This window comes from Heterodontus francisci, chromosome 1 (genome assembly GCF_036365525.1).
Source record: "Heterodontus francisci isolate sHetFra1 chromosome 1, sHetFra1.hap1, whole genome shotgun sequence".
Classification (NCBI taxonomy): domain Eukaryota; kingdom Metazoa; phylum Chordata; class Chondrichthyes; order Heterodontiformes; family Heterodontidae; genus Heterodontus; species Heterodontus francisci.
The window spans coordinates 155972688-155990259 of record NC_090371.1 but is presented as its reverse complement, the minus strand read 5'-3'; the positions used below and the strand labels follow the sequence as shown (position 1 = coordinate 155990259).

The 17572-nt window shown below is 45.0% G+C and overlaps 1 protein-coding gene across 2 annotated transcripts in view; it reads right to left on the bottom strand.

Moving 5' to 3' along the window:
• LOC137372972 (Kv channel-interacting protein 4) overlaps window positions 1–17572 on the bottom strand; it is a 419817-nt gene that overhangs the window by 85116 nt on the left and 317129 nt on the right. For both annotated transcript variants that reach the window (XM_068037555.1, XM_068037561.1), the window contains exon 2: window positions 12456–12580. In XM_068037555.1, the coding sequence (XP_067893656.1) occupies window positions 12456–12580 (125 nt within the window). The remainder of the gene's footprint in view (window positions 1–12455; window positions 12581–17572) is intronic.

The window sequence follows — 17572 nt, the reverse complement described above, 5'->3', positions numbered from 1 at the left end:
CTCACTGTCGCCTCAGCCTTTCCATTTGACTGGTGATAGTGTGAGATGAAGTCTGGCCTTGAATTTCCCAATCCTTTATGAAGTGGCTGAATTCTTCACTCGTGAACTGAGGGCTATTGTCACTCATTACAATGTCTGGAATGCCGTAAGGACCGAAGTGTGCTTTCAGGCATTCTACAATCTCACCGGTAGTCTTTGAAGTCAGCAGGTCTACCTCCCAGTAGTTAGAATAGTAGTCTACAGTGACAAGGTAATCAGTTCCTCCGAGAATGAAGAGGTCTATCCCCAGCTTCATTCATGGTATGTCTGGGATGTCATGTGTCATCAGAGGCTCTTTAGCTTGCTTAGCTTGGTACTTGTTACACGCACTGCACTGGCTGATGTGGTCCTTGATTTCATTGCTCGTATTTGGCCAGTAGAGCACTTCTCTTGCTTTCCTCAGACTCAACTCAATTCCCTTGGTTGCTTGCATGGATGTGCTTTAGCATCTCTCCTCTCAACTCATAATGACTCTATTTCCTTTGTACACAATGCCATCTTGAGCTGTTAGCTCATCTCTGTATGCTCAATATGTTCTTGTGACCACAGGAGTGTCCTTGATGCTTTCAGGCCATCCTTTCATCACTACTTCTTGCAACAATTGGAGAGTTGCATCTTGTTGGGTAGTTTGCTTGATTTGAGCAAGGTACTTGTCTGTCAGATTCAATGCCTCTGCTGGGTTGATGACTTCTAGAGCATGTCGAGCTACAGCTTCACGTTGGATCTGGAACATTCACACTCTGTCGTAGCATCCTCTACTTTCTTCATAGGGAGTGCTGCTCTCGACAGCATGTATGTCCCAACTTGTATGTCATGTCCAGATGATATCTCTGTAGAGTAACATTCTTTGCAGACACTTTGGAGCAGATAGTAGCAGCTTGAGGAAAATGCTTTGAGGTGGCTTGTGGTCGGACTCGTCTGGCACTTTGTCTCTTCCAAGTAGGTACTGATGAAAATGTTCATAAGCAAAGACAATGGCCAGGCACTCGATCTGACCGTAGCGTGGTTCTGTTTGCGTTAACGCCCTGGATTAAAATGCAACTGGTTGTTGTTGCTGCATTAGGGTTGCTCCAGGTCCTGTCCCGCTGGCATCACACTGCAGGGTAACTTCATCATTTACGTCATAGTATTTCAGCACTAGCATTGCATCACTAGTTGCTTGATTTTAGTGAATGTTGCTTCTTGTTCTCTGCCACAATACCACTGCACGTCCTTGGCAGTGAGTTGATGTAATGGTTCACACTCTGGGACAAATTGGGCATAAATCTTGATAAATAGTTAATAAAGCCAATGAATCATCTGTTGGGCGCCGCATCGCTGCTACTGCTCTCACCTTTTCAGGATCCAAGCAAAGACCTTTTGCTGTCAGTACGTGTTATATGTCCTTAGCTTTGGGCATCTTAAATTGCAATTTTTTCTTGTTCAGCTACAGGTTCATCTGGCAAACTTTGCCTAGCAGCCACACTAGATTTTGATTGTGGTCAGTGTAGGGGTTAAGCAGAATTAAGCATTGTATTAGAAAAGCAACTCACAGAATATAATTAAGTCAGGATGAGAAAAGAAGCAAACAAGCTGTTAGGGCAACGGCAGGATTAGGGAGTGAAGGTTGATAGCTGGGATCTATACAGACTTCACAATCAGCGAACTATGGAATGTTTGACTAATGTGAAACAAAGAGATAATGGACACAGACTAGAGACATCTGGAGTGGGCACTGATAAAGACTAGAATGGTGTACTCATTAGAGTGCATGATCAATCATCCATTGTTCAACCATATTGCATGAGAAAAACAGTATATAAGTTTGTATCCTTGTGTGTAAAATCAGAGCACTAGCTCGGACTGCCCGAGGTGGACTCTCCTTGCATATGCTTGAATAAATGATCAAAACCTGTACCTGAGTCTCCACGTGTGGCAATTGAGTTGTCCCACAACAGTTTGGCGTAGTCCACAGGATACTCGCACCGGACCATCAGAACGGCACTGCAAGCGGGTGAGTATGTTTATTTACCACCCATAATTAGGGCAGTTAGCCCACCCGAATGAAGGTCCAATGGAGTATCCAAAGAATCTAAAGGAGGACCAACAATAAGAGGCGCCGGGTAAGGAGACAGAACCGCACTGGCGCGACAGTAATTCCAAAGCCGCGCAGAGGTCAGAACCACTTACTGTGAGGTTAACAGGACGTAAAGCCGCGCTGGTCGGGAGAGATGAAGGGGATAGGAGACCACACTGGGCGATGTCAGGAGGCTAGTAAAATGTCAGAGAAGAAGTTGAGTAACGAAATGCATTTCGCCTGGGGCTCGGAGGGCTCCATGACTAAGTATATGGCAGAACAACATAACAAGATTATTAAAAAGATGCAAAAGAACAAGTGGGGCCCAGAGGGAACCCCCGAGAAGCAGAAAACATGGTGGATAGGTCAGAAGAAGGATAGGGAATAGCAAGGTGCAGTTACTGTGACTGCACTATAATTGTAACTATGCAGTGGGTGAACGCCCATATGCAGCAAACAAAGACTTAGGATTGTCGGGTGGTGGCAGTATCCCCCACCTCCGATAAAAACATTAATGATGCAGTTGATTGGGGAAGCCTGGCAGAGGAGGCAGCCGAATATGGTGAACAGCCACCCCCGTACAAGGGAACGGGAGTAATCCCCACAGCAGTCCCTCTCGAAATTCTCAACATGACCCTATGACGGTACAGACCAAAACCTCCAAAACGAAAGTAAAGGATGAAAAAGGTAATGTTAAAGTTGATGACGACAGCAATGAAGTAGAAATGAGAGAGATAACGGAGAAGATAACGCATGTCCCCTTTAGTCCAGTTGAAAAACAGATGTTACTTAAAGAATTGCCCTGCTTAAGCCCCGTAATAATAGGGAATTTTGGTCTAAACTTGGGGAAATGCAAGAGTTCCACTGTATGCACCCAAAACACACACATGCCTTGGTGAAGGCAAAGTGTCCCGGAGACATACGGAACGAGTTGCTCTATAACTACTGCACAGGTGGGTGGACAGCGATGGAAAAGGGGATAACCACTGACAAGATAGCGGGTAAACATCGGGCCTGTAAGGATGAAGTGCAAGAGACATTTGGAAAGGGTGAATCCAATTGGGGGATATATCACGTCCGTTGCCCAGAAGAAAGGGGAATCAGTAATGGACTATGCGGAGCGGAAGTGGGATGCATATGTACAATACAGTGGGCGTGAATTCCCATCGTGTAACAAAGAAATATTTTTGAAAATGTTAAAGGAAGGATTCGGTCCAGAGCACCAGAAGGTCCTAAAAGTGGGTTTGTCAGTGGAAGGAAATTATATAGATATCACGCGATAGGCTACTGGCTTAGACCAACAGGAAAGTAAAATCGGAGTTATAGCAGCGGTGACCACACAGAAGGGATGCTATAACTGCAGTAAACAAGGCCACATGGCAAAGGACTATAAGGTGCCAAAGAAAGGGCAGACACTGTCCAACAACCGGTCTATGAACTGCAGAAAGCCCGGGCATAACCAGAATGACTGCTGGGCTCCCGGTAGAGGAAAAGAAAGACAAAGGCCTAGGTTTACGCACTGTCTGAAGAGATGGTAGAGGTAGGAACCATCACCACATTTAAGAAGTATTTAGATGAGCACTAGAAATGCCATAGCATACAAGGCTACAGGCCATGTGCTGGAAAATGGGATTAGAATAGTTAGGTACTTGATGGCTGGCACAGACACGATGGGCCGAAGGGCCTGTTTCTGTGCTGTATAACTCTATGACTCTATGACAGACCTCTAGTGGCGGGTCAGGGCAACAGTACTTGACACCTGAAGAGGTCCGGCAACTGTTTTGGGATATGGCCGGGAACAACGCATAGGGAATATCGGCCCTTGGAACATCCAGGACCGGGGACACTGGGGCGTCTGTATCAATCACGGACCTGGATTTGCCAGCAATGACACAAACAGTAACTTTATCTGGGATGGGTGGATGAAAATCGAAGCAAAACGCAGTGAAACTATTCCTCTAAAAGTGGGCGGATTAATGATCCCCATCCAGATATGGGTATGCAAGACAAAGGAAGGGAGTATCCTGGGGATGGACCTTTTAACAGAGCTGGGGGCTTTGATTAGCCCAGATTATTGTAAAATACTAATGTGGGGGCTGCTCAAGGCGAAAAGAATCCACATGATTGCTCACAATGTAGCGGCGGTGACCGAGGCCGACCCGGACCCATGGGAACGTCACGGTCCCTGGGGTTTGCTGTGCCGACAAGTCACCGGAGTTTGGGCACAGCACAAACATGACTGTGGAAGGGTTAATATGGCATCCGGCTATATACCAGGACCAGAGCATTCTCCAAGGAAACAGTACCCCTTTAAATGGGAAGCACAGGAAGCGGTGTGGGAAATTGTACAAAGCCTGGAACGTTGAGGAATAGTGAGAAGGATGCAGACCCCCACAAATTTGCCCATCTGGCCAGTCGGATCTTACCGACTAAAGATGTAATTACCGATTACACAGCCCCGAACGAAGTAACACCCAAAGAACACCTAATAGTAGCTAGTCCTGCTACTATATTTAATGGCTTGGGGTCAGACCGTACAATTTTCTCCATACTAGACATAGCGAACGGATTCTGGGCTAACCCTTTGCATGAGGAATCCCAGGACAAGTTTGCATTCACAGTAGGGCACCAACAGTACACTTGGATGTGCTTGCCTCAGGGATTTCACAATAGCCCGGCGTTTTTTTAAAATTTATTTTATTTAGAGATACGGCACTGAAGCAGGCCCTTCAGCCCACCGAGTCTGTGCCGACCAACAACCACCCATTTATACTAACCCTACAGTACTCCCATATTCCCTACCTACACTAGGGGCAATTTACAATGGCCAATTTACCTATCAACCTGCAAGTCTTTGGCTGTGGGAGGAAACCGGAGCACCCGGCGAAAACCCACACAGTCACAGGGAGAATTTGCAAACTCCGCACAGGCAGTACCCAGAATTGAACCTAGGTCCCTGGAGCTGTGAGGCTTCAGTGCTAACCACTGCGCCACTGTGCCGTCCAGGGTTATTTGTGATTACCTGAGTCAGGCAAACCTAGACAAGGACAGCACTGTAGTTCAATACGTAGATGACATCCTGATTGCCTCAAAGACTGCCAGGAGACATGCAGGGGGCCCTACTGAGCATTTTAGAACTACTGGAGGCAGCGGGGTTTTAAGGTGAGCCCGAAGAAAGCTCAACTAGGACAGCAAGAGGTCCAATACTTAGAGTACTGGGTCACACAGGGTAAGAGGGAGCTCCCCCAGAGCAGGAAGGAGGCCATAGATAGAATGCCTAGACCGGTTGACATAAGAGGAGTTAGAAAGGACGTGGGCCTATTTAACTATTGTCAGAACTTCATAGAGAATTTTGTGAAAATCGCAGCACCCATACAGGATCTGACCAAAGTGGGGAAGCCATCCCAGGACAGTATGGAATGGGGCGAGGAACAGGAACAAGCATGCACTGCATTAATACAGGCGCTCATCTGGGCGCCGGCACAAGGGTTACCCAGCATGGGAAAACCATACCATCTGTATGCCCACAAGAGGACGGGTTTTATAGTGTGAAACTAACCCAGGAGCACGGGAATCGCATGAGACTGGTAGAATACTTTTCAACCAAGCAATCCCCTGTAGTGAGTGGCATGCCCCGCTGTGTGGCAGCACTCGACTGTGCATCATGGGCAGTGAAGGTTTGTGAGCCTATAGTAATGACAGGGGAAGTGTTTCTTCATACAAGACACACTATCAGGGAATTACTTAATACAGGGAAACTTAGGATGGTGTCCGACAGTAGATGGATGGCCTGTAAAGCAGTATTACTACTGAGGGATAAATCGGTTGTGATACTCCTTGACCATAGGGTTAATCCAGCAAAGAGCATGCTGCAGGAAGGGGAGGAGCACAGTTATCTGCTCGAGATAGAGGAAGGGACACCAGGAACTTTAAAGGAGGATGAGATAAAAGGGGTGGACGTGACCCTGCTTGTGGATAGGACCCCGTGTACCGGTTGGGCAGTTGTTAATGAAGGAGGACGTGTTGTCGGCAGTGGAAAACTATCAGGAGACCTTTCAGCTCAGGTAGCAGAACTGATAGCCTTAAAAGAGGCCCTACGGATAGTGAAAGGAAAACAGGCTAATATTTACACTGACAGTATATATGCCTTCGGGGTTGTACATGATTACACAGTAACCTGGAGCCGATGGGGGTATTTCACCTCAGGAGGGGGGCATATACAGCATGAGGCAATAATCAGGGAGCTGGTAGAGGCAGTGAAATTGCCACTAGATGCAGCAGTAATAAAGGTCAAGGCACATTAGAAAGGAACAGATCCGATCCAACTGGATAATCAGTGGGCAGATGCGGCAGCCACAACCAGACCAGTGTCACAAATAGCAGCAGCTGCGATCGGGCTGGAGGAAGTAAAACTGGTAGAATTGCATAGGGATGTAGAGGATGAGGAGCGAAAACTGTCGGGGAAACAGGGAACAATTGAAGGCTCTGACGGTGTTTGGCGGAAGGACGGTATCACCGCATTGTATCCACCATAACCTGATGGACATATACCATGGGAATGCACACCAGGGGAGAGAAGCCATGTTAGGAAGAATGAGCATATGCTGGTGGTGGCAAAGGATGGGAAGGGATGTAGCAAAACATTGCCAGAGGTGCTTGGTGTGTGCACAGCACATCCCAGGACACCCAATAAAAGTCCATATGTCAGACCAACCCCAACTGAAGAGACCATGGGAGCAGATACAGACTGATTTCATGGGGCCCCTCCCACTGAGCCGGGGAAAGAATTACTGCTTGGTCATCATTGACCAGTTTACGAGGTGGGTGGAAGCCTTTCCCACACGAGACTGTTCAGCCAGTACGATGGCCTGAATAATGGCTGGAGAAGTAATCCCCAGGTGGGGAATACCGTTGCAGACAGATTCAGATCAAGGGACACATTTCACAGATCGGGTGATCAAGGAAGCTTGTAAATTATTAGGCACATGACAGAAGTTTCATATCCCCTATCACCCACAGAGCTCAGGCATGGCGGAACGGATGAATAGGACGTTGAAGAGAGCGTTAGCTAAAGCCATCCAGGAAACAGGATGGGGTGGGCCGAACTGTGGCCAGGGATCCTAACGGAACTCAGGGCAACGCCCAACAGAACGACCAGACTAACCCCGTATGACTTAATGACAGGAAGAGCGATAAGATTGTCAGGGGATGTTGTAGCAGGTAGTGAGGAAGTAGGGCCTGCAAGAGAAAGGGTTGAACGATTTGTAAGAGAACTATGCAGGCAACTGCATGAGCTAAGACAGGAAGTTAGAGACCAGCAGATCATTTGCGATATGGAAACAGACATGAAGGAGACACAGGCGAAGGTGCATAGCATTGGCGATAGAGTAATGGTAAAAGTAATGCCCAAGAAGTCAGAGTTTGCACCCTATGAGGTAATAATGATCAGCGATACCTGTGCCTGTGTGGACATTAGAGGGAAGGGATGCTGGAAACACTGGACACAACTGAAACATATAACTGACTAATTTTGTCTTGCAGAATTAATCACGGCTGACCAATAATGACTGGAAGGGCCCATTATATCTTACAGAATGCTATTCAGAATACTAATGCTCCCGGGACTGGGAATCAGCGAAGGTTCAACCCGCCAAGTGACAACCAGATTATAACACAACGGCTCAACGACAGAATGTAAAGGTGACCTCAAGACCATCGGAATCAGCGAACAACGAATGGCATTTATCTGCTATAGCAGGGGAGGACTGGTGATCCCAACAACAACAGGTCCCCAGTGGGGCTGCATCACCTTTTTGAATTCAACCAGGGAATGCCTACACGCACCCATGGAAGACTGTTAGTCCTTTCAGCAAGACTGTCCCCGGACTAAAGGAGATTGTTGGCTCCTGGCACCAGGTGAATGTGCAGAAGCGGAATGTATATACACCATGGCAACCTATGAGCCAGAGAACAAAGACAATTGGATCTACCAGTGTGGTGGGCATGGGCCAAGGCGAATTTGCTCAAAACCGCCCCATTCCACAACAAATGACACGACGGGGAAGATCCTGGTACTAAGGACCCAAGCAACAGATTCCCCTTGCCCATTGTTGAGCTCTGGACCAGAAAATGGACTATTTCCTTTGGAATTCTCTACCCCAGAGGGCTGTGGAAGCTCAGTCATTGAGTATGTTTAAAGCAGTGATTGACAGATTTCTAAATACAAATGATATAATGGGATATGGGGATAGTGTGGGAAAAAGGCATTGAAGTGGATGATCAGCCATGATCATATTGAATGGCGGGGCAGGCTCGATGGGCTGAATGGCCTACTCCTGCTCCTATGTTCCTACTCCTATGCTAACAAAAACGGGTAAAATCTTGTTTGATAATGTACACCATGAGCTGGTACCCGTTGTCATAAACATTTCTGACATTAAATTGTCCCAGTGGTGCCAGTTGGAGACCCGAGCACTGTATGAGGCTTTAGTAAGACAAGTAATAACACAGGCATCTTGGTTTACTGCTGGAGGGCGCCCAAGGGCTGCACCCTCTGTTCAGGGGAAGTACCGGCAAAAACGTAGCCTGGTGAATGATGCCGCCAACACGGGAACTTCAGTGGTAAATTCAATCAATCTAGCCGCGGTGGACCAAAAGATCCCGATATTATGCGCCCAACTTAAGAAAATCCTCGGACAGGGACAAAGGATCCAGAGCGGACAGTTTGCTTTGGATCAAACCCTGACAAGGACAGTTCAGGGTTTGGTTGCAGTACTTGAGAGTCACGCATGGACCATTAATGAACTGATTGGCGAAGGGCGTAACATCTCAGAGGACGCGCCTAGGAATGATATCTGCAGTACTTATGGATCTTGGATGCTTGAGCAGACACGCGAAAATCTGAGTCAACTCCATGAGGGTGAAGTTCCCCTGTGGATATTAAATGCTCCCGACAGCAGAAACAACATCTGACTGGTTGCCAGCTCAGAGGTTTAACACGTGTATAAAGCTGATGAGAAATGTATTGTCAATTATAGTCTATTGATATGTGTGGTCTTGGCGGTCCCGGTTATACCTGAATCAACACTTAGAAAGCTGTTATTCGAAGTAGATAATATTGGAGTTATTAGGGGAGATTATTATGTAAGCTATCATGATATACCGCCATATGCTGTAGAGATAGAGAGGAAAATGCTAGGTACTATTTCACATAGATGTAGTGTAGCAGCCTCTGCTGTATTGTGTCCACATCCAATATATAAGAGGCAAAAATGTGGATTTACTGCAATGGCCAATTGTACAATGGAAGCTGTATGGGCAGCAATGGAACCAACCCATGTTGCCTATGTGGGAAAAGGGAGATATTGTCTGACCACGCACAAAGTGAGTTATAAGTACGGGCACAACCGATCCTGTCCAATAACTAATCACACGGTGTGCCTACGCCCACAGGTGCTGGTGAGGGTGGGAATGTTGGGCTGGTGGAGATATATAAAAGAGAAATGGTGAACTTGCAGGTTACCGAGAGTATAAAGGAAAACCTCAAACTGTACGTGAAGCATTCTCGTATTCTATTCCACCGCTGCCCACACACCTCACAGTCATCCATGAGGGGTTACAGCAGGTACAGAGGGTGTATTATACATTACAACAACAAACTAAGGCATTGGAAGAGGAGGCTGAACAGATCGATGATACCACATGGTGGGAGGATCTGTGGAATTGGGGTTTGAACGTACAGATACACTCCTGGTTCAGGATCATCTCTCACATCTTGGTCATTGCCCAAGTAGTGTTAGTCATATATTTGATGTGCCTAATTTACAGGGTCAGGAGGACACACAAGGAGAGGCCAGCAATATGGGGACATGAAAACGTGGGGGCTAGACAGGTTGTCTGTGAGTTCTTACTGCAGGGCCGACCCATACAGACGGTGTACTCAATTGCCTTTGCAAACGTAAACTCGACACCTGGCCTGTATCAATGAGTGGCAGGGAGCAATGAGAGTTGAGTACATCACCATTTAGGTCTGTTGGCCATCTTGGACTAGGCCAAGGGCCAAAAGGGGGGACTGAAGGAGTTAAGCAGAATTAAGCAATGTATTAGAAAAGCAACTCACAGAATATAATTAAGTCAGGATGAGAAAAGAAGCAAACAAGCTGTTAGGGCAATGGCAGGATTAGGGAGTGAAGGTTGATAGCTGGGATCTATACAGACTTCACAATCAGCGAACTATGGAATGTTTGACTAATGTGAAACAAAGAGATAATGGACACAGACTAGATATATCTGGAGTGGGCACTGATAAAGACTAGAACGGTGTACTCATTAGAGTGCATGATCAATCATCCATTGTTCAACCATATTGCATGAGAAAAACAGTATATAAGTTTGTATCCTTGTGTGTAAAATCAGAGCACTATCTTGGACTGCCCGAGGTGGACTCTCCTTGCATATGCTTGAATAAATGATCAAAATCTGTACTTCAGTCTCCTCGTGTGGTGATTGAGTTGTCCCACAACAGTCAGAAATAGTGTATTTCATTGTGTCTCTGCATCCATAAACTAGCAGGTCATCCACTATAGCTTCCACTCCGGGAAGATCACTAACTATCTCATGCTGACTACGTTGATACTCCTCTGGAGCCGTGGAAATGCCAAATGGTATGCACAACCATCTGTATCTCCCGAATGGCATCCAGAATTGAGCTAGAAAGCTGCTGCTTTCATCCAGCTTCACATGCCAGTATCCATGCTTCGCATCTAGGGTAGTGACAATTTATGTCTTTGCAAGTTGTGCCAAAATTCCTTCAATGGTTGGCATAGGATAGTGAGATCTCCTCAGAGCTTTATTTAGATCCTTTGGGTCAATGCATACTGTCAGCTTTCCAGGTTGTTTCACTGCTACCATGCTGCTAATCCATTCTGAAGGGGTTGTCACTTTCTTGATTACTCCCTTCTTTTCCAGCTCTTTTATCCTGTCTTTCAGGCTGCCCTTGAGGGCACCTGGAAATTTCCTCGGCAGATGCTGAATTGGTTTTACTCTCTCATCTACTTCGAGATGATATTCTCCAGGAAGACATCCTAAACCTGTAAACACATCGTGTACTCCTCTAGGATCTATTCTGCGGTTTAGTGTGCTGTGACACGTTGCAAATCTCTTTTTGCACGTTGATGGTTACCAGTCCAAACTTTAGATTTGCTCTGGCTGAGATGAGTGGCTGTTGCTGGCCGTCTATGATCTGGAACGCTTTGTTCTTATCATTGCATTGGGCTCTCAGAGTAATGTGTCCTCTCGGCACTAGTATGGTACCATCACAGAGCCTCAACCTTACTTTCAAGGGCTTCATTTTTGGAATTTTGAGGACAAAGCCAAAACCAAGATTTGAATATAAGCCCTCACTGTTCAACAGAGATAATGATTTAAATGCTCACATCCAAATGGTATCAGCTGTTACAAATTCTATTTGTCATAAAGAAAGGTCACTTATATTAGGGAGCACTCGTAAGAACATCCACCATTTTGATCTCTGGACTGCACAGTCTTAGAGAAGGGGAAAGGGATAAGGAGTTTTAGTTAAGGATCAGATTAAATCCCGATGAAAACTCCACATCATACAGCGCAGCCTAAATACATCGTACAGCACTGCCTAAATCAAATGCTTATGCAAGAAGGAATGAAAAGAAAACTCTGTCACATTGACCAGGTATGTATGGATGTAACCATTATAGTTAAAGACTGAAGCATCTCCAAATTTAAACTGAGCTGAATTTGGATTTTTCTGAATTAATCCAAAAAGAATAAATTGTTCATGTATGAACAACGTTGGTGAACACAACAGGCTTTTCAATCACAGAGGGCATCCCAACCATGTCCAATCTGACATCCATAGGTATACACTTTTCAGCAGAAGTCACTGGATAACTGTCAGCAGCAGAAGTCCTGGACCCAGAATTTCCTCAGAGCTGCTCCCACTCTGCCACCATAACTAAACAGAATTTCTGCCACATTTCTGAAAGTTACAGCCGTGGAGTGGGAAGAAAATTCCTGGCCCCAACTTATTCTACTCCTAGAAGCCATTTGCTGAATTTTTTGAAAATACAACTACAGCAGAAAATTATGGCATTCTCAGGAAGATAAGATTCAGCATCAAAAGCAGCACTTTTGCCATGGCGCTCCCATTGTCCCATTCCCGGGCCTTATTCAAAGGGCAAAGAAGGAAAACCCTTGCCTAAATCATCCAACCTCGCACAAGCAGACTTTGCAATCACAACTCAAAGCTTTACAATCAAAAGTCTTAAGGGGATTAGCTTTAAATGTTATTCTAAAAATCTAAATTCCAATTATTTTAAATACTTACATTTTTAAAACCCCTATAGAGGATCTGAAGCTCTTTTTTTGTGAATTTAGTTTGTGCCTCAAGCTGCTCCAGCCCCTCAGGTCGATGGCAGACAGTAGCCATTTCCAACTCATCTTCAACACTGTCTGTAAGCAAAACATATGAAACATATTATTTGACAGAAGGCTTGCATTTTTGAAATGGCCAGGATCATTTTTTTCTACAAAATATGCCCTATCTGAGTTGGGTTACACCAAATTAATGGATATGCATTATAGGCAACTACATTCAAGAAACTCAAAATCATTCTGATGAGAGCAGTTTGTTTAATCAATGCCTCTCTCCACTGCAATGTCTACCTCTGAGAAGGACCAGAATAACAATGTCATGGGAATACCATCACCGCCAGGTTCCCTCCAAGCCACAAACCACCCTGACTTGGACATACTGTATCTTGTTGTTTGTCACTGTCACCGGCTCAATATTCTGGAATTTCCAAACTAACACCATTATGGAGTACCATCATCACAAGGACAGTCAATTCCATAGAGACACACTATTACCTCCTCAGGGCAACTAGGGGCGGGCAATAAATGTAGCTTAACCATCATCACTCTGAGAACAAGTTAAACAAGTAACTGCTGAAAGGATAAGTCAGGAGTCACCCAACTCATCAAAAACAGTAAAAGTAACCAAAGAAGACAATTATCTCTTCATTATTATTGGTACCTCTTTAGTTGCAGCAGTCTCACATTTCTGAATGATGAGAGCTTTCCTCAAAACCTTTGCAAAATCTGCAGAGTAGCAGGTTTTTCTGCCATTGCACTGGGTATATTGAATCACTCAGGGATAGTGTATCGAGGAAAATTATTGCATGCCGATATGGCAGGTTTGCTCAACAGTAAGGAACCTACCCAATTTTATTTATTTTTTATTTAGAGATACAGCACTGAAACAGGCCCTTCGGCCCACCGAGTCTGTGCCGACCAACAACCACCCATTTATACTAATCCTACATTAACCCCATATTCCCTACCGCATCCCCACCATTCTCCTACCACCTACCTACACTAGGGGCAATTTACAATGGCCAATTTACCTATCAACCTGCAAGTCTTTGGTTGTGGGAGGAAACTGGAGCACCTGGTGGAAACCCACATGGTCACAAGGAGAACTTGCAAACTCCGCACAGGCAGTACCCAGAACTGAACCCGGGCTGCTGGAGCTGTGGTGCTAACCACTGCGCCACTGTGCCACCCCAACATCCTTAAAAATCAGGCAAACTCCATTACTGGTGTGGGAACTCCACCACCCAATTTCTCTTTACATCTAAATGATCCAATATGCTCAGGGATAGGGACAGGAAAATGCCCTAAAATTCCCTTCAACCATTTGAACTTTGGCCCAAGTGGGATGCAAGTATCTTTGTGCCAAGGTCGAATGTGAAATGAATGTGCACAATCTAAACACTGTTCTTAAACTGATCAGGGAAGATACAAGATCCATAGAATTATACAATGGTTACAGCACAGAAGGAGGCCATTTCACCCATCGTGTCTGTGCCGTCTCTTTGCAAGAGCAATTCAGCTAATCCCATTCCCCGCCCTTTCTCTGCAGCCCAGCAATTTTTTTTTCTCTCTACAGGTGCTTATCCATTGGAAAGAAGAGTTGGAGGACTGGAGGCAGAAGGGTACGTCAGGGCAGCTCATCAGTCACTTATGCTGCCAACTTTCATGAACAGATGATCTCTGCTGTTCCATTGCTATATAGTAAGAAGTTGTCTTCTTTTGCACAAACTAACAACCAGTGCCCGACACAATTACTGGCCGTATCAATTACAAAGGCATTCTTACCTTTGTTCCTTGGTGCATTTCATCTCAATTATCACAGCCACACTGAGTGAGCACTCACTAATTTTTTATTATTGTAATTTAGAAAGAGTGGACCAGTCATTTCATCCAGCCCACTAATAATTCTTTCTTGCTATAGTTCAGAAAACAAAGGCCATATAATATGCAGCAACACTAAATTTTAATTTAATTTCATCCCCTCCAAAAAACACACAGATGTTGCAATATAACCATAATGATTGATAGTGAATCACTGGACATTAAACTTATTTCACAACTAAAGAGAACTTGCCCTACTCACACCTCATCCACTTCAGTTTCCAAGTCATAAGTTCTATATACATCCACTAAATCCTACATTAATGGGAGGAAAATTGGACTTCATTGTGCCCATTCTAATTTTGTGGGAGGCTGCTGGCATAGAATCATGGGGACTATTTTAACATGGTGACTGGATGAGATTGGGTGCAGGTTGGGGGTTAAATAGGCAAAAAATAGAAGCATGTCAGGAAGCCAGCTCCAGCTTGCCAACTCCAAGTAGAAGGGGTGGCAGCTAACCTGCTCCAAAGAGGCAGTTGCATTGTAATTGTTAGCAAGGCAGGAAGCCTTGGATTTAATTTGCTTTGTAGGTTTAACATTAGTCGGCCTCAATTCCCAGGCCTCAGGAAATCAGGCAGCTGCAGTGAGCTGAGGACACTCTTGGAGAGAAGATAACTGCCTTCACAGCACTCCAAGCTCCCCCACCAACAGATCCCCTCCCCAATACAAACCACCACCCCCTCTCCCCCTGAGGATCACCTCCCTGCCCCAGTACCAGACCCCCTTGGGGATTAGGGTCAAGGATCAGACCCCCCTTGGGATTGGCACTACCCACCCCACCACCGGTGTCAGGGATTGGAACCCCCTTGGGATTGGACAAGCCTCTCCACCAAGTCAGACATCGGAACCTGGTCCTGTGGCCTCCTCTGGAGTGTTCCTTGCCCAACTGGAAGTCAAAGCTCTCAAATAGGCTGACTTATGGGTGGGGAACCTGTTAATGACAAAAGAAACTTCATAGCATGTGGGGTAAATCAGGTTTCCTGTGCACTACCACCCCCACCAGCCCAGCTCCAAGTGTGTCAGAATGCTAAAACTATGACCATAGAAACTTACAGCACAGAAGGAAGCCACACGGCCCATTTTGCCTGTACTGGTTCTTTGAAAAGGCAGCTGTGCTTAGACCCACATCAATGTTTTTTGTCTGTTTGTAAGTTCCTCATCCACAAGTACCTCACTTGTAAAATTATTAACGGAATCAGCTTCCACTACATTTTGCAGGTAGAGCATTCCAGATTCCAACAATTCTGAGTGAAAAAAAAAATTCCTCATCTCCTGTCTAGAACTTTTTCCAATGATTTTAAATCTATGACCTCTGGTTATTGACCCACTCCCCACAAGGGAATAATTTTTCTCTATCTACTCGACTAAAACCTTTCTTGATTTTGAAATTATTCATTTGACCACATCTTAACCTTTTCTGTTCCAAGGAGAACAGTGCTAACATTTCCAGCCTCTCTTTCTGGCTGATGTCCCTCACTCTGGTAACATTCTGGTAAAACCTTTTCTCAGGTCTTATATCTTTCCTGAAGACTGGTGCCCAGAATTGTCTACAATACTCCAGCTGAGGCCTAACCAGTAATTTAAAAAGTTCTAGCATGATCTCTGTGATTTGATATTCTATTTCTCTATTTATAAACCTAGGTAATCCACATATTTTTAACTACCTTATCAACTTGCCCTGCCACCTTTAAGGATTTGCAAAAATGGACACCAAGGTCTCTCTGCTCATCTACATTTATCAAAATTGGGCCATTTATTGTATAATGTCTGTCCATATTAGTCCTCCCAAAGTGCATCACTTCACACTTCTCTGCATTGAATGCCATCTGTCATGCTTCTACCCATTGCACCATCCTGTCAGGTCATCCTGAAGCCTATAACTATCCTCATCATGATCTTTGCCAAGTTTCATATCATCTGCAAATGGAATGGTCTGAAAACTGACCCTTGGGATACACCACTGCAATGCACCTCCCTGTTTGAAAAACATCCAACCATCACCATTCATTGCTTCCTGTCACTGAGCCAAGTTTGTATCCATAATGCCACTTGCCTCTATATTCCATGGGTTTTCATCTTCTTAATAAGCTCCTGTGTGGCACTTTGTTGAATGCCTGCTCGAAGTCCATGCATCTACTGCATACCTTGATCAACCTTCTCTGTGATCTTAGAGGATTCAGCCAAGCTCGCCAGACACGATTGGCCTTTCTAGCGTTCCTTGAATAATCCATACCTTTCTTAATGAAAGTATATTTTGTCCCTGATAATCATTTCCAATGACTTCCCACCACTGATTTAGGCCTGTTGGTTTATCCCTCTCCTCTTTCCTGAATACTGGTATAACATTAGCAACCCTCCAGTCCTTCGGCACTAATCCTGTATTCAACAAGGATTCTGTCATGCACCTCGGAAGTGCGATGATACAACATTCACAAATGCTGAACAGTTATGAAAAAATAAACTTTGTCTTTAAAAAATAAACCTATATTTTAAAAAGTGAACAATGGTCCAAATGGCCGAAGAAAAAGGGGAATAGCCTTTTGTGTATCCAGACAGTCTGACAAAGACAAAGGGCAAATCTTCAAAGCTAAAAAGTGTTAATGAAATCCATCTTACAGCTATCCTAAAAAAATTCCAGAATTGAATGTCTTCTTCTAAAACAAAGGAGGTGGAAAGTAGTCATGTCCTGGGCCACTGTGTGATCACCATGGGGAAGAAACCACAGTGTCTCCTAACAGGAGGTGAAAAGTGACACAGATTTACCTTAAAAAAGAGAGACTGATCCAGAATGTGAAGCTACTTGTAACAGCTGGCATTCCAACAAGCCAGAAAGCACATGCCTCGCTAAAAAAAAATCCAACATCTACATTATACAGCAGAGAGAGCTAGAAGTGAACCCGCATCTCCAACAGAACCTTCGATCAACAGAGAATTCTACAAGCATCTCACGCCTGCAAATATCTAGAACTTGAGTCTCAAGAGAATTTCACAGGTTTATCATCACCCTTCACTTCAATAAAACCCACTTACCTCTTTCCCTCCTCTGTTTTTTCTTGTGTGTATGTGTGTTTGTGAGATCCTTGGAAAGATTCCAATGCACAAAAGTTGTGTGGCATGGTAATCTTTAGAGCCACTGGCATAGGATGACCCCCAAATTCTAGAGGTCACAAATCATCCTGCAGAAGGCCG